General features: G+C 40.2%; 3 protein-coding genes and 1 non-coding gene across 4 annotated transcripts; 1 reads left to right on the top strand and 3 right to left on the bottom strand.

Moving 5' to 3' along the window:
* Nucleotides 1-5,863: 5,863 nt before the first annotated feature.
* Nucleotides 5,864-6,285, bottom strand: LOC128379452 (transmembrane protein 100). The gene has a single exon (XM_053339070.1). The coding sequence runs from the start codon at nucleotides 6,283-6,285 to the stop codon at nucleotides 5,899-5,901; it is 387 nt and encodes a 128-aa protein (XP_053195045.1). The 3' UTR covers nucleotides 5,864-5,898.
* A 3,735-nt stretch (nucleotides 6,286-10,020) lies between these two features.
* Nucleotides 10,021-16,341, bottom strand: LOC128378976 (uncharacterized). Its single transcript, XM_053338568.1, has 9 exons — nucleotides 16,090-16,341; nucleotides 14,555-14,613; nucleotides 13,423-14,011; nucleotides 13,246-13,299; nucleotides 13,076-13,154; nucleotides 12,044-12,191; nucleotides 11,639-11,731; nucleotides 10,557-10,750; nucleotides 10,021-10,455 (listed from the first exon to the last, which is right to left on the bottom strand). The coding sequence occupies exons 1-9, from the start codon at nucleotides 16,191-16,193 to the stop codon at nucleotides 10,312-10,314; spliced, it is 1,464 nt and encodes a 487-aa protein (XP_053194543.1). The 5' UTR covers nucleotides 16,194-16,341; the 3' UTR covers nucleotides 10,021-10,311.
* On the bottom strand, nucleotides 15,600-15,673 carry trnat-agu (transfer RNA threonine (anticodon AGU)). Its single transcript has one exon. It is a non-coding gene; the product is annotated as a tRNA-Thr (tRNA).
* A 4,323-nt stretch (nucleotides 16,342-20,664) lies between the features above and the next one.
* On the top strand, nucleotides 20,665-26,763 carry hmox2b (heme oxygenase 2b). The gene is made up of 7 exons (XM_053338630.1): nucleotides 20,665-20,737; nucleotides 21,251-21,410; nucleotides 22,325-22,440; nucleotides 22,545-22,662; nucleotides 22,766-23,257; nucleotides 24,130-24,253; nucleotides 24,381-26,763. Exons 3-7 carry the CDS (start codon nucleotides 22,358-22,360, stop codon nucleotides 24,506-24,508), a joined length of 945 nt encoding a protein of 314 aa, XP_053194605.1. The 5' UTR covers nucleotides 20,665-20,737; nucleotides 21,251-21,410; nucleotides 22,325-22,357; the 3' UTR covers nucleotides 24,509-26,763.
* Nucleotides 26,764-27,099: the final 336 nt, after the last annotated feature.

Genomic DNA, 27,099 nt, shown 5'->3' with positions numbered 1-27,099 from the left:
AGAGAGAGAGAGAGAGAGAGAGAGAGAGAGAGAGAGAGAGAGAGGGAGGGAGAGAGGGAGAGAGAGAGAGAGAGAGAGAGAGAGAGAGAGAGAGAGAGAGACTTATCAGCTCATCAATATTTTTGTGACTTAGTGGATACATAAACAAGTAAATCAACAGATTGGTTCAGCCTCTGACGCAGCTCCCTTTGAGGGAATTATTCAAGATTAAGACCATTGTGTTGGATCCCCATTGTGAATAAATAGACTACCTCACTTGCCTGAATAGTGTCCTGTTGATTGGTCTTTTGAAGAGGGTCATAAAGGAGCGGAGTACTCAACCAGTGGTGACCATCTTTTGTTCCTGCTCACTCAGTCGCATCATCACCTACAAGAGCTGGTGTTTAATATTAGCTCTCCAACTCAATAGTTTCCTTTAAGAAGAATAGAATAAAATGCTCTGGTAAGTTTAAAACAAACAATATATGACATCATTTATATACTTCCCAATTGCATTACAACAGGGCAAGTCAATACAAAAAATACATGGCCTTCATCCATAATTGATCTATAAATACAGGATACAGGCGTGAGGTTGAATAAAGAAAATAGATTTGTTATTTTTCCATGTAGCACATAATTCTTGCTACATTTGGATGTGTTGTTTGATCAAATTATCTTGTAGCAGAGTGACCTCAGACAGGGCAGAGGCTGTGACATCCTCACTTGGATACAGTGAGCGTTTCCATAGAAACTCCAACCCATCTCAACCACGTTCTCTGTAAAACAACAAAGTGACCAGTTAATGGCTAGGTAAAGGAAATCTGTAGGTGCATTGAACCTGAATTGAAAATAATTATAGCGATGAAAACATACATAATCAGCTTGTAGAGTCTATAATTGTTGTTCCCTAAGTATCCATTATTTCTCAGAATATTTTACTGAAAAGATGTGTCATTATAAAGACTGTACCTACCACATGAGGTAACTGAGTTTGATCTGATAAGTTGATGGAAAAGCAATGGCTTCACACTTCAACAGTTTACTTTAGAAGAAGTAGCATAAATGTTAATTAAAGCATTAATTAAAGAAACATGACATCTACTGCAGAACACATCTTGGAAAAAGCTTTTGTGGACTGAAATGCTGACATTTGAAACAGAAAAAGAGAGTGACAGATGATGAAAAATTCAGAGAGGTTGAGTAGGAAAGGGAGTCTTTCACATGCATACAAAGAAATCCAGTTGTTTGGTTTTTTTGCCTGCATATATAATGTATTTATTCATGACTGTGATTTTCAGAGATAACAGTGTTCAGTATCTGTAACAGTATTGTATTATTCCAGTATTCTCAAATCTCTGAGTGATTGAATCTAGGTGCATCTCATCTGTATCACATTTGTTTCTATTACAATACCTACACTGACTCTGTGTTTAATTTCATTATGCTTGTGATTCAATTGGACTGTCTAGCCAGGCGTGTGTGATTCCCACCTGTCTTCAAACTGCTGTCACAATATCTGAAGCAGAACTGAAATGTATTTCCATCTAACTACAAAGTTATCAGTTGGAACCAACAACAGACAGTGACTAATTAACACAAAAGAATTGTGTTTTGATGCTGTTGATCAGCTATTTGAATAAAACATGAATAGTGTGACCAGGCCCCAGTATAGCTCAAATCCAGATTTCCTAATTATGTTACATTGTGCTGCCTGGTGTGTCTTTCTGGTTTTGCATTTTTGAACTAGTGTCAGTTTTTGTATATCAAAGTTTGACATAAGCCAAATAGCGCTGAATGCTTGGGTTTTATGCCAAGAGATTGAGAGGCTGCTCCCATCTGGTTATCTCTCATCTGTGCTGACCCTAGCAGTACAACTGACCACTTCCACCCCATCTGCACTTGACCCATGTTGGCCTCCCCACCCTTTATTCAGACCCAAAACTGTTCGCTCCACACCCACACCCATTTCCCAGCACCAGTGTACAGTGAAATGTGTTACTTCAAATACCAAAAAAATTCCCAGTGAACAGTTCTGTGAGTGTTACTTGGACAGACCATGTTGACGACATGTAAAACATCTTTGTTACGGGGTGTGTCATTACTTTGCCAGTAGGGAGTGTGATTTATTCTAGGCGTTGTGGTTTGTAATGGGAATTCTTAATCCCTTTTATGCTGTCTACAACCGAAGAATCCCACATATCCGTGTTAGTCATCCAAGGTAGCAGGGCAGGACATGTTAATGTGTCTACACACAGCATCTAGATCTCAAGCAAAGAGGAAGCTCAAGTGATCTCTTAAACCAAAGATGTGTTTTAAGTTGTGACGTAAATGATTAAGTGCAGTGACAATTGCAATCTAATGTGGACAGTGTTCAAAATAGAGTCGAAACAGTGTGTCAGTTCATTGTCTCCACTCCCCATCTGTCTTCTGTATTTTTAGCTCTGTCCAGTGATTATTCCAGACCTTTTGGGATAGAGTTTATTATTACTGCCCTTTAGATGATCCTGAATAATCTCCCAAAACAGAGAAGTTTGTACAAAGATAGTATTTGATACATTCTTGGGAAGTTTCTCCTGAAGCTACAAACCTTTCTACTACAATATCACAGACAAATGTGTTCACGTTACATTTATTTAATACAACAATTCAAATTTACATATAAGTAGAAATATACAGTACAAATATAAAATAGTTATAGTATATACAGCACCAAATAAGGGCACACAAACAAACATATTACATATCACTCACAGGAGTGATTAACAGCATAAGCAGACAGCATGGCTGTCCACTGGTTGAGGGATATGTTTCCCCGCAGCGCAGTGAGGTAGATTTTCCCTTTAATTTTTCAAAAGGCAGAAGGGAAATCACTTCACATATCTAACAAACCATTTCTGGTCACCTGCCATCAGTGTGGCAACATACTGGCACAAAATAGTTTGAAAATTACCAAGTACAACTATGCAACATCTGTCTCTAAGTGAATACACTGTGTGCGTTGCTGGACAGCTTTAACAAAAGCAACATCACGTAATAACATGACATTAATCTTAACCACAGCTCTTCTCTTAACTCTCTTAAACACAGCTTATGATTTCAGTTACTGCACAAAAATAGTTGAGCATAGTTGAATGATACATCTGCAAGAAGTTTAATCTCCATTAACTTCACCCTTTGAAGGTTCATTGATTGGAGCAAATCCCAAATCAAGTGATCAGATCTGAAGACAGGAGAGAGAGATGGACCGATATGCTACAGTTCACAGAAGTGAGACAGTCTGCTGCATTGCAATTACCATAATCTAATACTGGGGCTCCTCTCTTGTCTTCTACTTAGAGGATAGTACATATTAATAAACACTGATCTTTATAAGCATTTCTGTTTATATTCATTTTAAACACGGGGTTGATACGGCCATATGAAGGTAATCCTTTTTGTCAGTGAAGAAAGATTCACAAGTGACGCACTCTGCATTCAGTTAGTTGCTACTGTAATGCATCATACCCCCTATGAACAATACTTTTCTGCTCCGGATGACTGATCCCAATCTATGCACAATAATAGCTCCCCACTCCCACATAAAGTTGAAAGGAATGATATCCTAGGTTCAGCGTTTGTGTTCTACAACCACCTTCTTTTTCCTGATTTTGTCTGACTATGTAACACACTATGCAACAGAACATCTAAATGCGCACTGAGCTACAAAAAATTGAGAGATAGGACTTACCCATTGCATGTCTATTGAAGCAGGAGAGGGAGTGTACAAAAAGTGTGCGCACATCCAAGCAAATTATTCAGGTGCAACACAAATAATAAGGTCTGCACACTGTTAAGCTTCCATTTAATGAATTACTCCAAAAAAAATTATTAATTATATTTTAGAATAAAATGATCTATTGGGAGCTTAACTGTGTAGAGACCTCACTCCTTTGTACCCTGAAATGTCTATTGAAGCCGGCAGGCAATTGCTGCCTGGTAATTGTTAAGCTGGTCTTCAGGGCAGTCTTTGGCATTGCGTTTTAACTGCTACCTCTGGATGCATAAACACATTTTACTCGGCAACAAGCGTCACTAACGTGGTAGCTAGGATCGATACAACAGTGATCAATATAGTTTTCACGGGTACATGAGTGCTACTACAAAGTCCTTCACATGGAGACAGTCTAGTGCTCTATACATTATTTGCATTGCACCTTTTCCTTCCATGATTTGTGTTTTCTGTCCTATGCAAGAATGTTTAAGACAAGAAAAAAAATGCCATTGTGTGTCTCATCGTGTGAGACCACATACCAACAGAAAGCCCCTATTCACAGCTACATTTACCCACTCTCTCTGAAAGAAAAAGCGTAGCAAAGGGAAACCCCAGAGTCACTCAAAGCACAAACATGAATCAGTATTCACAAGAGAACAGCCTTGTACCCTATTTTCAGACAAACAAAAGGATTTGCCATTCATGCTCAGTCAATATTCTTTCCACTGTGGAAGAGAAAGTAATCCTCTTTCTTTGGCACAAAGAGATAGAGACAAACGTCTGTTAACTGCAGGGTTTAAATTTACGTGTGTGTCTTGATCTGTGTATCAAAAGACTGTACACCCTGGGTTATATCAGGATGGGGAAATGAATGGGATCACGACAGAAACTGAGGATGTAGGATGGTAGAAATAGTGGAAAAGGCACATGGGAGGGATGAAAAAAGTCCTGATGGGGTAAAGAGAGAGCAAGCAAAGGGGTAAATTCTCAGGAGTTCAGATGGAAACAGGGGAATGTGACAGAGCCTTTTTCCATGTGTTCTTCCTCAAGGCACCAAGCGGGAGGGGCTGTAAAAGAGCAGGATCAGTCAAAGTGTTCCTGCAGTGGCATGTCCCCTCGGGCAGTGTCCTTCAGTAATCCTGGCCTGGCCTGTGTCGAGGTGAGGTACCCCACGTAGACACTAGGCTGGGCGTAAATGCTCGCACATTGTCAGGAGAGCAATCAGTCAGTCAGAAATTCAGTGACCCACTCCTTTGTAATGTGAAGCTGAAGCTACAACAGGCCTTTCATGACATGGACATTGTCATATGTGCAAATCTTTTGTTCCTCAGTAATGAAGTCCGAGGTCCAACAATCTTTCAGTTCTCCAGAATCTTTATTGGACCATATTCAATACATTAACACCTTCCACTTCCCCAGCAGGTCCCCTGCCCTCTCCAGCTCATCGTCCACACAGATGCCAGTAAGATCCTGCTGGACTCAAGTTCCACTCTCCCATTGCGTAAAAAAAGCCCCCAACACATTGCTGCGGTGTCACAGGACGAGTGAATGACGCTGGCCACTGACGTGGGTGCGCTGCTCTTTCGGCTGGGTATCAGGTTGCCGTCTTTGGCCCACTTCTGGCCTCTTGGAGAGTCACCTGTCCTGGCAGGAGGAATGCTGTGACTGACGTGTCTAGTGACGCCAGCATTGAATCCAGCAGAAGCTCTGCATAGCGTGTTGGGTGTCTGGGTGAGCTCCCACTGTGACTGCTAGTGCATATGTGAGTGAGGACTGTGAGGGCCATGTATCCGTGTGTGTAAATATGCAAGCAACGTGCAATGCATATTTGAGTGTGTCTCCTTGGAGGTTGTTTTGACACTGGACACCTGCTTACTGATGATAAAAAAGTGTGTGAGGCGTTGGTGATCCCTCCTTCCTAATCCAAAATGGTCCAAACCTCACAGACTAAACAGATCCTCAGTGTCCTGTCTGTCTTTCCTCTCTCTATAATTTCACAGCCCAAATACTCTCCAGTATGAACTGTGGCAAAGTTTGTGATAACGAATAGAGGGGATTTGGCGCTAGGAGGAGGTGGAGTGGCAGCTTCTTAAGCCAACCGTTGAGCTCCCAACTATGGGCATGTCTCTGCTGTCAAGTTCTTATAACTGTTTCCCCTATGTGCTTCACAGGGGACACTGCTCGGAGGTGAATGAGCCTCCCTCTTTCTTTTTCCTTCTCTTCTTCTTGTGCACAGTCCAACATGCAGTGGCCATCAGCAACAGTAAAACCCCCATGACAAGTAGAACCACTGACACCACTTTGGTTTGAGGCAGGTCATTATAGGTGTAGGTCACTCCTGTACCTGCTACACCAATCACCAACGAGATGATTCCAAAGGGAAAGATGCAGCGGTACCAGGACTTCTCCATGCCTCCAGTGGCCTGGGACAGACGCTCCAAGGAGGAGAGCACGTCTGGGACTTTGGCACCACCAGCTTCCAGGGACTGACCCTCCTGCCCCGAGGTCTGGGGCTGTGGTTGGCAAGCCAGGTGGCCTGTGGTACAGCCCATCCTAACGGTGTGGGCTGGTGGATCGTGAAACCACGCTGCAGCGTTGGCCTCTTGAATCCCGTTTCCAGTCAATTCTGGCCTGGAGGAACAGAACAGATGTAGAGAATGGTAGAGATACGAGAGACAGAGAAAGGAGAAGGAGGTCTAAATGAGACCAGAGAAGTGACTGCAGCGTGTCGGATGAATGCTTCAAAGTCAGCGCTGAAATCCACTCACACTTTCCCTTTCTCTCCCTTCCTCTCTGGCTGTTTCTCTGTACACTGCCTGCTGGCTCTCTGGCAGCACATTGTACACTGTGCTGAATGTAGTGACGGGGGGATATATATGGGACCATGGAAAGGGGAGGGGCCTGGGAAGAAAAACGGGGATGTCCAAGTGCTCTCATTGGTCTTCTTTGGTGTGACGTCAAACATTGAAGCAGGGAGTCTAGGGGTTGATGAAGAACAGGAAGGGGGAGGGGAGAAGAGTTAACTGCTCCCTCTTTTCTTCATCTCCCCATCACTGGCTCTCAATTACCGTCTTTTGGTTTTGTTGTTGTTCTGCAGAATAAAAGACTCCCCAAGGGAATACAGAAACATTGTGCTGACTGGAAATCCGTGGAGAAAAGGAACTCCGTCATCAACTTACATTGGAAAGCTCCTCTTTTTAAAAAAAAGGAACATTTCAGCACAGATGTGTCATGTCCATATGAGAATCATATAGCAATAGTGCTGTCATTACACCCCATCAGCTCTTGCATAGACAACAACATCAAACAGAAACTCTATAGCCACCCACACTCTCTTCCTTTTATGTGCATGCAGACAACTAAGGACACTGTTTTTTTTTAGAGAACATCAAATATATATGGTGCCTCTATAATGAGTGTAAATATAATATTGAGCATGCCCACACAAAACAGAAATGGATTCACGAAAAACACAGGCAGCCCCCACTCATTTCCCACCCACTCACTCTGCTGGTGCCAGTACTCGCTGAATGGAAGGCAAGCTAGTAGTAGATAACCCCTACTATGCTCGGCTCTCTCTTCCATGAAAATAAAATCAATTCAGACAACCCTCATCTCCTTAACTTCCTCATCTTACTCCTTCACACCTGTGAACATAATATTGATTGTGGCAAGTTGATGCTGAATGATAAATGCTGAATGGCTTTATAGATTGTACCTCTACCTTCAATTATAGGGGTAAAAATCCATATGCTGCAGTTTAGAATTATGCATATGTGCAATGATTTGACCTCAGTATATGTCCAAAAATGAATATCTTGAAACTTTGTACAAAAACCATAGTCCACATTTTGACATTGACATTTTGGGAATCAAAACGGTAGGGTTGTGGGACTTAAAAAAGAAACCAAAATGAGTTTTCATAATGAATGACGAAACCATAAACAAGCTTAAATTATGGGTTTAAAATAAAATCTCTATACAGTTATAAAACAGTAGCATGACTTTGATTTAGCAAGAAATGTTTTCCTCATAATTAGATTAAACGGATACCTAATATCCATATCAATTCCAAACACGCCTCCTTTAGCATGGGGACACTGATGTTTTAAGACAATGTATTCTTTTCCTTGACAGAAAAACATTCAATTTGATATAGGACGCTGGCCTAGAACGGCTGAATGATGGGAGAAATCAAATAATAAACCCTAATGCAGCCTAACTGATGACCACACTGATTTAAAGACCTGTGCTGTAGCTGAACAGGCACCAGAGCAGTAGAGAAGCAAAGAAGAAAAGAGAAAAGAAAGGAAGTGAGGAATGTGTTTGTGAGGGGCGAGGGTGCAGGAGAAAAGAGATGTTCGAGAGCAATAAGCATGTGGAGAAGAGAAGTGGATTCCTAGTAGCACTGTTCGGTTTCTGTGGATTTGCACTTTGGACTCCAGACACTGAAAAAGGGAAAATAAAGAGGCTGAAAAAAGTGAACAAGAAGGAAGGAATGTGAACGGTCATTCAATTCAGTCCCTCTCTGAGTGAGAGTATGTGTGACTTACAGGAGTGCTGACATCGGAAAGAAAATGAAGCCTCTTCCATGGAAAATAAACCTTCCTTCAATCTTGTGACAAAAAAAAAGGGTGAGAAAAATGGGACAAAAGTGTGAGACATGGCTAACCTGGGCAGGGCCAGGCCATGCTGGCGGGAATGGGGGAGTGCTGCTGGTGAGAGTCAGAACCACGCAACAGCTGATCTATGCAGGTCACAGGAAGGCTGAATTGCGTAGGCGCCACTCCCAATGGGATGTGTAGCATTGACGTGATCTCAAGGATGCTTCGTTGCCTCCTCCTCTAGTCTCTTCACACACACACTCATCCAAGACTGTATGGGACTAGAAAACTGCAGCACATTGCTATAGTGTCATACAGATAACAATCTATGAATGCTGAGACACTTCTGGTGCTGGAACACAGGTCGTGTGACCATACGTGCATGAATTCCCCAGAAGTCCCCTTCCTTATAATTTTTGTGTATAATGTTTCCCTCTCCTCAGGGAAACATACCATTTCCCTTTCCTTTGTGACTCAGCTGGCTTTGGGTGTGTATGCCTATGTGTTTGTGTGTACATGTATATGAAGATTGATGCAGCAGGGATCAGACACCCACGTCCTGCTGTGTGAACCCAGCGCCACCTGTCGCCCAGTCTGGCTCAGACCGTGCCATCCACACGTCATCTGTGGGCATGAGCCTTCAAGGCCTCTCCAAAGCCCTCCTGCATCTCACATACTCCCTCTTATCACATATGTCTCTGATGATAGTATTGGCCCCATATGTGTTATCATTCCATGTACGTCAGGTTACAAAAGCTCAACATACCAAACAAACATTTCATGGAGAAACACAATGACTGGTGGAGTATCTGGGTTCCATTACTGCACATCATGGTTGATACCATGCACAAGGAAAAGAAACACTGTGCAAAGGTTTCTAGTCCATCACATGGCTAACAAACACATTAATTCATATCATACTAATAATTAATAACATGAGCTCTACAGAAACTCAGATTTACCACAGTGGGAAGAAACTGGAACATATATAGGATGATAATGAATATATTGTATCCCTGCTGTCTTCAGTGAAAGACAGGACTAAAAAAGGATGAAACACCTCGATTGTCCCCCCACATCACTTAGATCCACCGACCAGCAGGCCGACAGTAATACAGCACACTGTTTGCTAACCACTATTTATTGTGTTTTATGAGAACCAATTCTTATTTCCACATGTAACTCTAGGTCTCAGATTGAATTCAACTGACAATTGATTGATTGATTTTGATGCAACAGCAAGTCAATAATTAATTAAGCTATTAACATAAGTCACCTGCTGAGTGTCCTGTGGTCACGTCCTCTGTGAGTTGAGTGCCGCCTGCTGGCACAGTCAGTGATGCATGGGCTCCATCAATGACTTGCAAGAAAATGTTTCCATTACTAATTATTAAAGTACCACAAAAACAAAACATAACATGTTCAAAGTAAAATATTTATGAGAAGACCAACCAGAATTACAAACATTCAGACTGTAAAATCTGTGATAGTATACAGATTTATTTCAGAGCAATTCTAAGTCAGTATCAACATTAAAGAAGGCCAATTCCATTCCTGTTTTTTTTAATTCATACAAGTTATAACATGGTATCAGACAGATTAAATAAAGTTGCAGCTCACATGCACGCGAGCGCGCACACACATACACACAATAACATTCTGCTCAATAACATTCTGCTCAATAATATCAAAAGCTCTAAACTCTTGATTTAGGGATGAATATTACTGGGGTTACCAGTTTATTAGGTACAGCTGTTACACATGAATCCCTTCTTTGTGACGTTTATAATGTTCATGTTTTATTGAGCTTGTCAGTAAGGCTAACATGGTGTTGTGCAGGACTGTGTTATAATGAGAGTTGTTTCTAATATGTCGTCCCTCTCCTGGGTGTAAATGGGCCCTGCAAACAGGGACTGTGTTATATTGTACAAGAGTACCATATAAACTGATAACCCAGTCTAATATGCTAAGTAGTTATTCAGGTTCGGAGTCCAGGACTATTGCAGGGAAACGCTGTCCTCCTTCACCCAACAGGGAGTACAGGGCTCTCAGTACACTGTAGTCGGGACATCCAGGTACAACAGATGAGAGCTGAGGGGACAGAGTGTCCGATAGAGCCTGTCACATAGAAGAAAAGATTGTAAGCCTATTATATCTTTGTGACATTCAAGCTGTTAATTATATAGTGCAATAAAGTTAACTAAGAGCACAAGCCTTACCTGTTCAAGGTAAATCTCCTGTTGCAGCAGTGCCACCCTAAACCTCAGCTTCTCCAGCTCTCTGAGCTCTGCCTCTGCTGTGTAGGTTACAGTTGGGGGCAGGGGTGCAATTATCCCATCTCCCCACTCGCCATTTGCCCCATTGGGGCAAAGACAACCTCCCTCTGGCCTCCATCGATCCCATGCTTCCCACTCTGACGGAAAATACGGTTATTTTTAGAGCGTGAGCGTGAGCAACCGTACCCTAAAACGTTTTTCTGCTCTACGGCCTCATCTTTAAATAGCTAGGCCATTGCCTAGCCACGTCAGGGTAGATAGCTTTAAAACTCCACCGTCACAGGGAGGGGGATCTGTCGAGACCAAGGAAAGTACTGATCTGGCACTGAGGCTTCACTGCAGCTCTGTTTTCATTTTCCATGCACCGAGATGGAGAGCTGCATTAGCTCGTTAGCACAATACCTTCATCAAAATCATTTTTCAAATGCTATTAAAACGCAATAAACAATAAATCCATCCGTGGAAAATAAAATGCTCTGAAATAAAATACTAACTTGAACACTGAATTTAACAATACCAGATTAGAGGTGTGTCAGTGAAGCAGGGAGTTGAAAATGACTGGAAACTTGTCTCTTACACTGGCTTTAGCAACATACTTGTGCTGCACTGGTGCTATTACTGGTAAATATAAACAAAACTCCCTGCCTGAAGATGATATGGCAATTTGAGTGGTGTGAATGGAAAATCTCTGGGCAATCAGCTTCATTATGATTGTATCTTTGGAGGTAATGGAAATTATACTGTGTTACATACTGTAGGTACTGAGTGAGTGATACTCTAACACCCAGACATGCTAATTCAAACACAGCTGGGTAACCAGAGTCAAACACAGGGTCACAATATCCTCACCAGTGTCCTATTTATTATACAAGTATCTGACCCTGGCAATGCTACTTTTAGAGTTCTCATTTTAAAAAATGTTAGTCCTGCTCATGACCACCTATATAAAATCTAAGTCAAATTACCATGTAATTCATTTAGAAGGAAACATCCATTACGCCAGTCAGTTATTTTAGGATTCCTACCTTCCTTCATTAGATCTGTAAAGTTCTGGAGCTCTGCTGTCGTCATCTGCAACCTTTCAGGTGTCAGATAGGAATCACATTTGTTTTCTTTACCTACATTGAAATATACAATAGAAAAACATAAGAACATTAGCAACATTATTACAGGAGCAAATGAAGTTGTTCAGTTGAATTGCACTGTGTTAATCATGTTCACAGTCAAATCCAAGATTTTTTGGCAGAGGAAAAGCTCAACACTGACAGTCTAAATAGCTCTCAAAAGTCACTTCCTGCCAACTCCCTGTGGTCAGGGATCATCATTTTAATTTTCTCACCCACAAACGTGTGACTCGAATCAACTACATTTATCCTCATTCCCTGACTCTTCATTTAATGTGTTTAAATGTGTAATTCTGTTCAGGATTTTACCCAGCTCTGTGCCTCCTCCTGTGGTCTGTTTGTCCAGTAGCTCCTTTGTCTGGTAGTGTTGAGTAAGGTCATGTCCCAGGTGAGTCAGCCTGTCCACCAGAGCTCTGGTCTGATCTGGGCTACCACATGGCCAGTCCTTTGGGAACTAGAGAGAGACAGGGTCATGGACAACACACTGAGTATGCAGACTGCTTGGAGGAATGAAAGTGCATTAATCACAGTTGTTCATAAACATACTGGCCTTTAGGATTATTCATTACAGGAGGTGGGATGAGTCACATATGTGCAAGTCTTAAGTCTCAACTTTCAAGTGTTATGCAAGTCCCATTACTGTGGTGCAAATCAAGCATGTCAAGTGAAGCATGACAAGTCAAGTCTTAGATCAGGTCAAGCAAGTCACAAGTCAATTCATACGAAATGCTGATGATCCATGCTAAAGTGTACTCTCTCTAAAGAAGCACTCTTTGGATAATCTAAGAACCCTTTGGGAGCAAGACTTCGGTAGCCCTTTCCCAGGTGACACATGGGAGGTAAAAGAAGTCCATAAATCATCCCCGTTCAGTAGACATGGCCTCATTCAATAATAATAAAAAAAAAGTTAATCTAGAAATATGCAAATATTTAGTAAAAAAAAGTCCTTTCAAGTCATCTGTCTCAAGTCTAAGTCAAGTCTCAAGTTATAAGTCTTTTATTTGTGTTAGTCAAGCAGTCTGACTTGAGTCCCCCACATAAACTTGAGTTTATTACTGCTGGCTGTTAGATCTTTGAATTCTTTGCTTTCCCTTTGTTAACGAGTTAGGAGTTTTTGGGCCTTTGTGCTTTGTCAAACATATTATTTATCCATGTGCCTCTCTGTCTGTCTATCTTGCCGATGTTCTATAGCTGAGAAATGGAAATCAGTGGCTGTGGGATTCTAACTAGACTGTGACATCAGAATATGTTTCCAAGTTCAGCTTTACACAACATGGAAAACATGTCTAAGGTTTCCCACACCGTTTTGACAGGCTTCACTAGAAAGAGGAAGGATACCATAGCACTCATTCTCTCCACAAAGTGACTCCTCCCAGGCACAGGTTTCCTTTGCACAGCTACTACTTTGTCCCACAACCTAAAGATAAGGTAATGAGGGAAGATTCAAAACAGACATTGTGGAAAGAGTTGTAATATTCTCATGACATCAACGTGCTGATTTTGGCAACCTGTTTTGCTTGATCCTCAGAGACTTCCATTTCATTGCCTGCTCATAAGACATCCTGCCGTGAAGAAAAGGCAATCAGAATTATTACAATGGCACAGAAAACAAAATGTTCACCCATTCCAACTGTGGCTGACAAAACATAGTAATTTTCTTCATACTCCAGTTGTATAAAACATACCCATTCTGTTGATGTAATCTGTGAGCTCCTGTGTCATTTGTGGGTGAAACAGGCACCATGTTATATGAAGGGGGCATGCGGCCCAAGACCTCACCACTCAGCACGTTACCTCTAACAGTCTTGTTTTTAGAGTGAAGGGTTGAGATGTGTAAATGACCATGATCAAGACTGCCAGATGCCAAGACAGTCTGCTGCGATTTCCTTGCTGCCTGGCGATGAACAACCCCTGACGATGAGGCAGAACGGCTCTGGATTAAGTTTGTATTAACTGTGGTTTTGCACTTTCCAGGACTGTAGCTAACTGAAGGTCTTGAGCCCACCGTGGAGAATACAGACGTTCCAGGCCTTCTATGCTCTTTCCTGTCCAGACTGGCAGATTTAAAAGTTGATCTGGTGGTTGTCTGATTTCCTTTCACTGCTGCTTTGGATGTGGTAACTGTAGTGGCTGGCTTCTTCCCAGGTACAGACTGTTTACTTCTGTCAGCGTCTTTTTTCAAAGGCCCTATGCCAGTGCGAACCCAGAGGGCTTTCTCCAGTGCTCGCTCAAGCAATTCTATATCTTCTCTCTCCCCTGGTGAGGTATCTGTGTCTGGACACAGCAGACACAGCATGTAAACACATGGTTATAGTTCAGTCAATTTATTTATTTAACCGTCAAGTCTACAAGAAAGATTTTGCATCATTGATTAGTTAACACATGAACATTTGACACATTTAAGAACACAAGCATTTAATGTACAACTTTACATTCAGCACAATAAAACTGAAGGCTGAAAAAATAAAGTATTACCATTCAAATCACTTACTCATAACATTATACCTAATTGCTCTTATTTCCCTCTACTTGGCTGCATTAACCAAAAATGCAGAAATAAATATTTATGATGTCATTCTATTTCTGGGTGCCTTTTTCACATGTGTGCCAAAGCATGAAAGGTTGCCTGCTGGGCTAATCCTGATTCACAGTTCTATTTTCCCAAATAAAATGAACTGAAAATTTTAAACATAATATATTTTTCCTTTTTATCATATATTCCTTATTCAGAGAGTAAAGACACCCAAGGAAAATTTGTGATATTCAGCTATACAAATAGAATTGACTTGACTTGACTATAATTAAAATTATGATTACCTGTAGCAGCATTATCGGCTATTTCTGACTCCTCATGGGGTGTCTGGGGTTGCGGTGTTCTGTGGGAGTAGATTGCATGTAACTATACATATGAATTCACCAGAAAGAGCAAGATTAATTAAACTTAGGTGACACATTTTTTGCACAACCTGTATGTTACATCATGTTTCAAATGTGGCCATCAGTATTAACAGGCATTTTCCAAACTGCAATTATGTGTAAAACTTGCAGTTTTATCAGTTTTTTGTTAGTAGACATTCAATTTGTCAGTAAATATACATACTGTTTACCAAATATCCTAAATTGAGGATGTACATAACAATAACAATATATCAGCTCTTACTGACTTTTTTTAAATTAATTTTTTTACTAAAAACAAATATTATAAACTATTTCTTTGAAAATCACCCAATAAATAAGAATGTTAAAGAACTGTGATCGAGATATGTACAGGACATTATCAAGCTGAAGAAGTTTATGATTCCTGATGGATAGGCTATTGATGATTTGATGGTGACACAAATTCAGGACTGCAACTAACAATTATTTTCAATATCGATTCATCTGTCAATTATTTGCTCAATTGATCGATTAATTGTATGGTTTTTGCTTCATAAAATATCTTGTTTGGCCGTGACCAATTGTACACAACCAGAAGATATTCATTTTCCTAACACAGATAACAGAAAATACTCATATTCAGAAGCTGGAATCATTTTATTTCTTTTGAAAAAATTACTTAAAATGATCTATTGGTTATTAATATATATAAGATTCATTTTCTGTAGATTGACTAATTGTTACAGCTCTATACAAATGACCTCACAGATCTTTGGGACTGCTGTACTGCCATTTCTTGCAACTTATTAGCTTCGGATATACCAGCCATAAGAAAAAAAATCACAATTTTTGCCTCGTACATTATTTGATTCACCACAAATGTGTCACTAATATCTTTTCAGTACATGTTGCACACGTGTAAACTGAAATTTGTGGCGGTCCCGGTGATTAACAGTAGATACTGTCAGGTCATGAGTGCTAGAAAAGGCACTGCTGGGATTCGAACCCAGGATCTCCTGTTTACTAGACAGGCGCTTTAACCAACTAAGCCACAGCGCCGGATAACTCTTCGCCATACAGAGGGTCTTGTTATGGAATCAAATTCTGAATTTGCCGGTCTAGAAATCTACTAAAAAAGTATACCGTCTTTTAAAATATCTGGGACTTCTGTGGATCTTTCATACAAGATTAGCCCCAGTTTGTGCCTCATGTATTTTAAACATGTATCTAGAGGGGAGGTACAAACTGGTGCTAAAAGAACCTAAAGTCAAATCTTTTATGTACTTTCCACGCAGGTATACGATAAACAACTGTGGCAAATATGTTAATCTTCTTTAAAATATGCCTGTTTTTCAGCCTTACACGTAAAAATTAAGTTTAATTCCCGTCGAGTAGTCGAGACACACACGGTAACACAGGGGTAAAGCCATTAGAAAAAACTAAACGGGTTACTGAATCGAGTGTACAGTACTTACAGGGTGTGTAATATTTCTCTGTAGAATTGAATGCTGTCATTTAGCTTGCCTTGTTCATCTTTGCATGACTTGATAGCTTTCTCGACAATGGTCAGCAGTGACATGATCTTGACTTCTCACAAGAAACGATTCACCAATTGTTAATCTATTGGTTGACACACTAAGGTTAAAGACTGTCAAAGAGATTGTGGAAAAACATCGTTGGTTTATAAAAGTTACCTAAAGCAACAGATTAAAAAATGTAACGCTCGCTTTTTGGGACGCTGACCCGCGAATTCAAATTTAACGGATGCGGAAGTCACATTTCTGCTTTCTTTTCGTGTTTCTTACTTTCCGTGATACAATGTTTATATGTTCTGAAAAGTAATCATGATATAGATACTCTTGTAAACTAATTAGCATACATATATACCGTATTTGTTTACTCTATCAAAGCTACAAAGAAAAACTTTGTAGCTTCTCGTCTCCACAACAGAGTTCTCACTTCTCGCGAGAAGTGTCTTACTGTTAGGAGACGCTTTCTTGTCATGACCAATCAGAGACAGAGCAGAGAGGGTCATGGCTTTGCCGTCCTAGGATTTAAAAAATGTGGCCAGCACACTGGCGTAAAAGCTTCAACCTCATTATTTAAATATTGTGTGTAATGATTTTTCAGCTCGAGGGAAAATAATAAAATTATATTAAGTGATAAAAAAAGTCGAGCCTGGTTTAATTCAGCTGCACTATTATCATCATCAGAGAGAAGGGTAAGAAATCAGAAACCTAGATGGACTACCTGCACCTTCTATCAGGTTTTGCTCATATTCTGCTCTTTATTTATGAAGACTCATAAATGTGCCATACAATGTGAAAGTGTGAAAAATCATTTTCATATCTATCAACATTCATTAAATTTGTAATGATCTTTCTGAGTATCCTATTTACATTCACAAATTTGTGAAATTGTTGTCCCTGTGAGGGACAGTTATTAAAATTTTTGCAAAGGGGAGTAAACAACCTGGCAAATTACCAAACCCATGGCTAGTTAGCCAACGGTTTTATACTTTATTAAAACTCCTAGTTAATTAGACTCAGACTCAGCAAATTACCAAACCTTTGGCTAATTAGCTAAAGGTTTTATAATTTATTAAACCCCAGGCTAACTAGGGTTTTATACTTTAATAAAATTTAGTGCAAAGGAGTGTAAACAGACTCGGCAGATTCCAAACCCTATTGGCTTATTAGCTCTTTATTATTTGCAGCTTTATAACACTGTAATTTATCCAGCCAGCTTCAGCAACATTGAGGCAAACAGTAGAGGTGAGGTCCATGCCAGTAACCTACACATTGTGCACATGAGTTTATTATCTCAGTGCCTCTTGTTGTCCATACACATCAGATTTTTACACTCATCTGGAGTGGCATTCATACAGAAGCACCAGTGAAGTAGGTCAGGTATTATCACTATTGTTTTCTACATTAACATCAATGCTTGAACTGAGAGTTCACTCCTCACACCAACACAGTATCTGCTGTCCTACTCTGTTCCAGCGTTTAAGAGCGTCAATGAGTGGAGATGGTTATGAAACTTGATTAACAAATGGTCTGAATATACACATTTTTTGACCTATCTCATAGCGGAAAGCACCAATGTATCTAATAACATGATGGGTGCACTCCATGTGTGCCCAGTCCGTGGTACTCTGCATACTGGCTCTTCACAAGCCAATTGAAATGGAACAGAGCCATAATTAACAATATTAGTTGCAGCTGTAAATTTCTCTGTACTTTGTTGTACAGCCTGGCTATCCAGCAGTTCCTGCAGTACAGTGTGATATTTAACATTAGTTGCATCTGTATTCAACAAAGTCTAATATATGCAGTGAAAAGGGTATATTCAACTTTTCACTTCTTAGTTTACACCCTAGTCATGTGTATAAAACAGGTACTGTGATGTGTAATTTCTCTTCATGTTCATGTCTTTTTTGTATCTCTTGGCTTTTATGATGTTTGATGATAATTGCCGTGTCTCAGCTTTCCATTATCATATCTATTCTGCTCTACTCATTCATAGGATGTAATCTAAAGCATCACAACCCAGGTGCTATCTCCAACTGTGGTGCAGTGAAATAAATCTCCAGCTGCATTTTCTATAAAGCGTATTTTTGATGCAGCTTTTGAAAGCCATCCAAGCCATCAGCATACTGAAACCACATGTCCACTCTTATGAAACACATTCACAAGAGTGAACGTGGCTGTAAAAGATATATTTTGTTTTTGTGTTGTGACATACTCATCTAAAAATGGCCTAGCAGCATCCAAGCGGATATGAAGTTTTCAAATTCTTCCCTACCCTAGAGTTTTTAGACCAAAGTCCCCTTTCTTTCTTATTGAACTGCATCAGTGGCACAGAAGCTCTTCCCAAAGCAATTTCATGTAATGGCAACAGCTTGCTGGCCCCATTGGAGGGAAGTGAATCATCTTGTTAGCTCATCTTTCCCCCACCAGTCTCCTGTGGTTTAGAGGCAAAGCAAGGGGGGGCACTCAGCTGCCCCGCCAACAGAGCATCTGACACTGCAGCCGGCTGCCAGACTAATATCAGGCTCTAATTGTTACACACACACACACACACACACACACACACACACACACACACGCACACACACACAAACGTACATATACATTCACCTTTTGCTGTCACACTCCCTCTTTCACATATGCACACAGACACATTAGACTATCAGACACATTATGCATTCAATCATACACTGATGGACAAATCTGCTCTGGGGAACAAACAACCATCTCGTTCATAATTCATGAACAGACAGCATGAATCATAAGTATGCACAAACAGCTGCAAAACACTTATTAAACGATGATGATCTGTGATTGGCAGATTATCCTAGCACACAGTGTAAACAACGTGAGAGAAACTTGATTTGTTTGTTCCTATATATGATTGGATAAATCAAAGTAGTTTTAAAAGCAACCTTTTTTTTGCAAGATTCTAAGTTTTAATTGTAAAGGAAAATATAAAAAGAAAAAAAGAAGATGCATGATGTTGGTTGAAACAATTTTGGAAAGTACAGTGTGTGTCTCCATAGTTGGCTCCATAGTATTTTCCAAAGTAGTTTAAGCTTTGTGGTGACAGATGTGTCTTTTGAACCCTAATGGACTGTTGATGTTGTGCTCAGGTAGCTTTGTGGAAAGAAGGACAGAGGGGAGAGTCTGAACAAGGGTTGATTTGGACTGACTTTCTAAGAACTGATGAAATGATTTAACAAGGCCAGAGGTAACGAAACAATAGCACTGAGGGTGTTATGTGAGCTAGAACTTTGTAATTTCCTAACAAAGAATAAATTCCAATTTCCAGTTGTATAAGTGCACTGAGTAAACTGTGGTGCTATCAGCAAAAAGGCAATAGCATATGCACCCACCTCAAAGGATGACTCATCTCTACATTAATCCCAAACATAATGTTAACAATCTTGGTCAAGTAATATTTCACAAAACTTAAACTACATCTAAGAAACAGCCAAAAAAGATAAAATGAACACTTTAGGATTTATATGTCCAAATGGAACATAAAATGTGAAACTATAACCCGCCACACATTTGCATTTGTTTGGTGGGAATGCCATCTTGTGGTTATTCTCCTCTAGCCTGATGATCCTGGTGCTTTGTCCTGGTGATCATTTGGTGTCTTGCTTGTTGTGACATGTGACATTTAATGCAATACTTCCAGTAAAATACAACAGCCTGCATAATACCAGCAAACTAGCTCAAATGCTATTGTCTTGTGCAGTTTCCAAGAGAACATTGTATGAACAAAAGCCTTTCGCCAGCATCTCAGGACTGTCCTTATGGATCTACAATATATGTGGCTCAATACAAGATGAAGCCCTCACTTGTATAAAGCATATGATGCTACAAGAGAGAGTATAGTGCTAAAAGATCAGACACCAGCTTGCATTTGATATGATGTTCCTTCCTGCTGTGTGAGGACTACGTGGATGTATAAGAAGTACAAACTCCATGTGGTAATTTTGCATCCTAAGCATTTCTGTTGAGCAGCGCTTGACTGCTAGAAGCCGCCTGACGGAACTGGACGTGCACCCTGCTCATCTCCGCACAGTGGTAGGGTGACACTCAATGCTACTTTATATACCAAGAACAAGACTTGTGTCAGATTAATGTGAGAATGTAACTGCAAGGGTACTTGTGTTGACGGGTCGTAGGGAGTTCAGTGTACAGAGAGAGAGAGAGAGAGAGAGAGAGAGAGAGAGAGAGAGCAGACTGGGAGGTTAGTGTCTTATCAAAGGTCTGTTATAGAGTTAGGGAGCAATCAATGACATGTCCAAATGGCTTTATTTATGGTTAATAACCAGAATATAGGCTAACATGTTTATAGGCCTACATGTTTTTTCGTTGGTTTGTTTTTTGTTGTTTAAAGTCAAGCATTTACAAACTGTGAGACAGTAGGTGGCGACATGCACCTTTAATGCTGGTTTGTAGTCCGCCTGTAATACCAACGAAGAAGAAGAAGTGGTGGGGCAAAGGTTTGTTGTGCTTTATGTCAATCTGGTGCCAATAAAATAGCAGAGGCTTGTAATACAGTAACCCTAACCCGAGTCTGAGCGGTTAATAAACGAGCTGACCCTGCTGTGTAATGTCACGATGTTCGTCAGATGTGAAACGACTTTCTTAGCTATTTGAAAAGCTAAGCTAGCTATTGGCTAACTCAGCTAGCGTCGTCCAGTAAAGTTAACTTAGCTGTTGTTGTCAAAAACAAGATGTCGTCATCGTTAAGTTAGATGATGTTATCCTCAGGTGTAATTATTGAGAGGTTCAGTCATGTTGCGATGAAAGCTAATGTTAGCTTATGATTTCTGATTACTGTGTAGTGAACTGAATTGATTTAAACTCATTTATTAACTCGCCTGATACAACACTTGCTAGCTGCAGCTGCCATTTATTCTCTGAGAGCAGCTTTGCGTCTCCTGGCAAACGCCAGAAGGCCTGTGTTTTGCTGTATGTGCTGCTTTTTGTTCGGCAGTGTTCTTGTTGTGCAAATCTGGATGTTTTTGTTTTTAAATAGCCTTTCCCATGTAAACGAAGCCAGCCCCCTGTCAGACTGTATCAGCTTTCACCCTCACATCGCCTTATCTCCCTTTCACAGTAAATAAGGTCAAAGGCGTAAAGCAGCTGAATCACCTGGCAGACGGCATCTTTCCTTTGACCACCACCGCCATCATCACCGTCGTCATTGTCATCTCAGGGACCACCTACAGTGACTAGGAGCTCCCCCTTAACCCCGGTGGATTTCTGCTGGCTCTTTGGTAAGGGTTAATATATGTTGTAATTACACTACACTGCTTATCTGTTTGGTTCTGCTTGTAAGTGCTGATTTATCCTAACACCCAAGGTGACTTTTGAGAGGGTTAATGTGTTCAGTAAATACAACATTTGTGTCACAATTATAGACCAGATGAATGTGTGAGACAGTTGACTGCGGTTGTGCCTGGTGGTATACTCTCTGAGTCTGGATGTGTTTAAAGTACTACTGTAAACCAAGAGTATCCAACATACAGCCTGTTGGCCACAACTGGGCCGCCAAGGGGTCCAATCTGGCCCACTGGATAACTGTGAAGAACAGTAAATCCAATTTTTCTGCTGATTCAGAGGATTTCCACCGTGATCAGAATACAATTCTCTGAAAAAAACAATAAATACACATTATGGTCATATTTAAGCCATATATATATATATTATTTGTAGGTTATTAGGCAATGGTTTTACTGGTCCGGCCCACTTATGATCAAATTGGCTGTATGTGGCCCTTGAACTAAAATCAGTTTGAGACCCCTGTATAAACACTGTTTACTTTACAGCATATGTTGTACTTGTATGTTGTTATTGTTTGAGGCTACAACACGTCTACAATCACAGTGATGACTGCAGCCTGACATTAGCCCCTTGTTTATTCTGGAAAGCAGTTACGCAATGCTGGCTCAAGTGACAACTTTCAGCAGCACCAGCCAAAGCCATAGTCATGACACATTATGCAATTTTAGTGACTGTTTGTGTTTGGTCACAACTGTAGCAGTGTATATGATGATGAGAGACAACTTTGTCAGGTAATTCATCGACTTCTATGTGCAGTATGATGTTCTAGAAATAAAAAAAACGCTGCCATGTGTGAAGGTGAGAATGTGAAAATAATACAACTTTTTATTATTTCACTGATGTTAAGGTGCAGTAACTAGTAGACAGGAAGACACTAATCATGTCTGCAGAAAAGATGGAGACAACCGGCAGTTTGTTAAATGGAGCGGGGGCTGTATATGAGGAGAAAGAGGACATCCTCAGGTAAATCTTCCTCCTTTAATGAAACATCATTATCTTAAAATAGTGGACAACATTGACAATGGTGATTCTTTCAAGCACACAATATACCTACAATTCCCCCCCAGACCTGATGATCTGTCTGAGATGCTTGCAGCAGGGACCAAGGAGGTTCATGAAAAAGCTGAGAACACCCAGTTTGTGAAGGATTTCCTAAAGGGCCGCATCCGCAAAGAGCTCTTTAAGGTTAGTCAGGAGAAAAGCACAGAGACTTTTTTATAATTTCGGTTGTAAAATGCTTTGCAAAACAAACAAAGGAAAAATAACTTTTTTTTTCTTGTTTCCTCAGCTTGGTCATGTAGCACTTTACTATACTTACACAGCCATGGAGGAGGAGATTGAAAGGAACAAGGACCACCCCTACTTTGCCCCCCTTTATTTTCCTGCAGAGCTGCACCGCCACGAGGCTCTGGCCCTTGACCTTGAGTACTTTTACGGCCCTGACTGGCAAAGCCAGGTCAGCTGCTCCCAGGCCACCCAACGCTATGTGGACCGTATCCACCAAGTAGGGCAGGAAGATCCAGTGCTGTTGGTGGCCCACGCCTACACCCGCTACATGGGGGACCTATCTGGGGGTCAGGTGCTGAAGAAAGTGGCACAGAGAGCCATGAAACTTCCTCCTACAGGAGAAGGGCTGGAATTCTATCAGTTCAATGCCATCCACAGTGCCAAAGCATTCAAGCAGCTGTACCGCAGTCGGATGAACGAGCTGGAGCTGGACATGGAAACAAAGAAGAAGCTGGTGGACGAAGCTGTCATGGCCTTCCAGTTCAACATGGAGGTAAGAAGCCAGAGAATAGGAGAAGATGAAAGTTAAGTTTGGAAACAATAGTGGAGCATCTGGTGGTGATTATAAGGTAAGTGACATTTGATATGCTACTTAAGCCTGCTTTGATCAAGTAACACCTGCCAAATGTGGGTAGGGTTAGGGTAAATCTCAGAGGGCTATCTGCCACACTGGAGGGTAAATGTTTGCACCAAATTGCTTATGTAATAAAATAAAAAAGGTGTGTCTGTCTTTGATGATTCCTGCAGCACCACCAGGACAGAGTTTTCACTTCATCCTGTGAAATATCGCAAGATCATCTTGATGAATTGGTAGAAAATGTATATGGACAAATATCTGTGAAACTAATCACATTCAAATCAGCCTCAGCTGCACTTTGTTTTTGTGCTAACATACAGTGTTCATTTGCTGATGTTAGGGTTTTGCTCAAAATACCACTGTGCCAAGTACCACCTCACATATGGTACAACTGTAGACTGTGTTGCGTTATTTATTGAGACCTCCATGTTAAAGTTCTCCTCTAAGTCACAGATAATTTCAAAGTTATCTTTAAGATACTGTATTGAAGATGAGGCAAACATGGTTTTCATTAATTACTGGTTTTAAAGGCAATATCCACCCTATAACTACAAATGACACATTCAACAATACAGAAACTAAAACAGCATTTTTTATACTTGTGTAAAATTGGCAGTGTCATTGATGGATGATTGTATTATGACTATATGTTATACATTTTGTAATACACATTTTTGTAGGCACAAATGCGAGGAATATGGAGTTCCCCTATGTGTTGCTGCATGCCTTGCTTATTCTGTAGAGTATGCAGCAAGCTTAATAATCCTACATAATGTCTGTGCTCCCAGGTGTTTGACGAACTGGAAGAGATCGGTAAAACCATCCAGGAAGATGTTTTAGATGCCGGCTTGCCCGTCCATGGAGCAATGGGTGGAGACATCAGCAAATGTCCCTACTATGCTGCTCAAATGGGTATGTTTTTATCATGAATTACTTTATTATGAAAATGATATTAAACCCATGATGAAGCTTTGATAAAGCTGTTTTGAGGGCCTTGAGTAAGTTTGTTTTCTGCCTTGATGCCATTTCTGTGTCTCAGCGGCATCTGGTGGAACAGCCTACGTATGTCAGCTCGCCATGGCTGTGCTCCGACACCCAACAGGACAGGTGCTGTTTGCGACTTGGTTTGCTGCTTTGGCTGGATTGGCTGCGTGGTATCTGATGTAATCCAGCCCCTCAGCCTGTCACTCTGCTGCTGGGAGAGAGTGGCAGGAGAAATGCTGAAGGAAGAACAGTAAGGAAACTAGAAAACCCTCGAACACTATAGAGCATTTCATAGTTTCAAACAAACATTCTAAACAGGTCCAAGTCTATTAAATGTTGCATGTTTGATAGCTCAAGGAAATATACTTGGATCTGTTTCTTATCAATGGAATTCCAATGAGATGATCTATAGGACCATTACGACATCAAAACTCCATCCATCCATCCATCCACCCATCCATCCATCCATCTATCCATCTATCCATCCATCAAGTTACAGTCTTTCCTCCGGTCTTTTTATTTCTCTACCTACTTTGCACTGTCCCTCCAGCTTGTGTACTTCCAGTGTTTGGTCGTATCTCAAGATCTTCTTTAGCTGTTTTCTGATTTTTGTCATGGAGGCACAGTGCTCCAGTGAATAGCTCATTTGTTGTGCAGTGATATTTTCTCTCAAATTTTAATGTCACTCATTTACATAATTGGCTATACAGTGATACATTAAATACCGATTCATGTATTATTTAAAGCCATTGCTGAGCTTAGTAAAAACATGTTAAAACGTACTATGCATATGTTATGCATGATTATAATAGCACAGGAGGTTTTTTTCAGGACACGCTGCTGTGATTTTTAGGTCTTCGTGTTTTTGCATAACTAGATCTTAATTTGACCTAGAAGAGAACCTAATATCTGTCTTAATAATACAACAGTGAAACAACGGTTTATATATCCCCATATACTGTATCTTTTACCTCTACACGTTTATTGCCGTTTCAAACTAAATGTGAAAAAACAGAGTGCTGCTTTGCATTTATGTTAAGTTCACATTTCAGGATTCATACTTGGGCCTTACAAGAGGGTTGTACTGCAAAAGAGATGATAGGATTCAAAAGGTTTGCTTTCCCCCAAAAATATAGCACACCTACACTTAGTCGAGTGTACGATTAATAAACATGCTCAAATACTAGTGAATATACCAGGTATTTGAATATCTGCTGATGCATGTTCAATAATACTGTTTTTCTGTTTCTGAATTATGTGAAGGAGCATATTGTATTCATAAAAAATCTGCCTGTTGTTGTTGACTTAATTGCACAGTTTTAATTTTGCTGGATGAATGAGTCATTGATGAGTCAGATATAACTGCTGCAGAGCCTATTTTTAGGACAGAGGTGTTAACAAAGGTGATTGCAGCTATCCTTTTTTGTAATGTTTGATCTAAATGAATGGAATAGATACCAAGTCTATTTACATGAAGGCTTAAATGTGTCTGAGTATTATGGTTTATTATGAGCCATTTCAGCTAAGGTACTGATCTGTTGGTCCCTCAGCAGCTCTGCTCCTGTTCAGGTATCCATTTGTAATGGATACACTTATATGCATCATAACTAAAACTGTTATCATATATTGTTCATACTGTATGTTGGTCACAATAGATGAAGAGGAATATTTTGTGCTGTGTATTGCAGTGTAATTTACAATTATTTGCGACTGAAGTTAAATATTTATCCTGACACAATAGTGACATTTTTTGAACTCTGCTTTATCTTTCCAAGCTGTTTTTTGTTGTTTTTTTTCCACTGCTTGGATTTATTGGACACAGAGAACCAAAAGAAACCTGCTGATAACAATATTTGACAGGTTCCTGTGCTGTGTATATTTGTACAACACATTCACTTGTGTATGGATGTGCAGTGTTCCTTCAGGATAACAGCTGTACTGCAGCTGTTTGATCACAGACAGACATCTAAGTGATGCTGTGTTTTGTATTTGAGAGTCTCAGGTTCATGATACAGTCAGACGGCAATACAATGCATTGCATAAAGAGGACTAATACAGGGACTGCCTGATATAAACCTGTATTTCATTGTCCATGGTTTTGTTTGTTTTTCATTTTCATGATGCCAGTCTGATGTGTCAACACAAGTATTTTTTTGGACATATATTAAAGAGACGTTTGAATCTCAGGAGTTGAGGTAGTTTTGGCCATTAATTAAACCATAGATTAACACGAGTGTTATACTGGTCTCATTCATGTTGATTTTGAATTATTTTGCATTTTCATTAACTCTGCTCTTCCCTTTGTGTATCTAACTGGACAAAGCTTTATTAGTTGCAGAATAGGATACTCCGATTATGAGAGTGAAAATCCAGGACTATGCTGTGTTCTCCTTAACAAAATAACCTGCTTTCCTGTTCATGCTGAAATAAAGATGATTCATTTGGACTGGTGGTTTTTCTTTCTTCATCAAAAGATTATTAAGTAACTTACTGAATTGTACTTCATTAGCTTTTTGCTACAGTTAGAAGGCCACGCCTGCAGAAATTACATAGAAATGTTCACGAATCTTAATTACTTATGTTTATGTAGCTTAAGATTTCTACATTTAGTGTTTTCTTGCCTCGTGACTGTTGAACAAGGAAACTTATTGTATCGAGATCAGACTTAATTTTGGAAAACAGATATTCTACTAGATGAGTGACATGAGCCATGTTGCTGTGATTGTAGCAATATTATCCATAGAACTTAATTTTCATGATAAATAGACTTATTC

The sequence above is a fragment of the Scomber japonicus genome, chromosome 18 (genome assembly GCF_027409825.1).
Source record: "Scomber japonicus isolate fScoJap1 chromosome 18, fScoJap1.pri, whole genome shotgun sequence".
Classification (NCBI taxonomy): Eukaryota; Metazoa; Chordata; class Actinopteri; order Scombriformes; family Scombridae; genus Scomber; species Scomber japonicus.
This window is presented reverse-complemented; position numbering and strand designations above follow the sequence as displayed.

Coding starts and splice junctions, on each gene's coding strand:
- LOC128379452 (XM_053339070.1), bottom strand. CDS start 6,285: ATGGGCTGTACCACAGGCCACCTGGCTTGCCAACCACAGCCCCAGACC.
- LOC128378976 (XM_053338568.1), bottom strand. CDS start 16,193: ATGTCACTGCTGACCATTGTCGAGAAAGCTATCAAGTCATGCAAAGAT. Junction 13,300..13,422: donor AGATTACATCAACAGAATGG/GTATGTTTTATA, acceptor TCTTCACGGCAG/GATGTCTTATGAGCAGGCAA. Junction 10,751..11,638: donor TACAGATCTAATGAAGGAAG/GTAGGAATCCTA, acceptor ATTTTCCGTCAG/AGTGGGAAGCATGGGATCGA.
- hmox2b (XM_053338630.1), top strand. CDS start 22,358: ATGTCTGCAGAAAAGATGGAGACAACCGGCAGTTTGTTAAATGGAGCG. Junction 22,441..22,544: donor GAGAAAGAGGACATCCTCAG/GTAAATCTTCCT, acceptor ATTCCCCCCCAG/ACCTGATGATCTGTCTGAGA. Junction 22,663..22,765: donor TCCGCAAAGAGCTCTTTAAG/GTTAGTCAGGAG, acceptor TTGTTTCCTCAG/CTTGGTCATGTAGCACTTTA.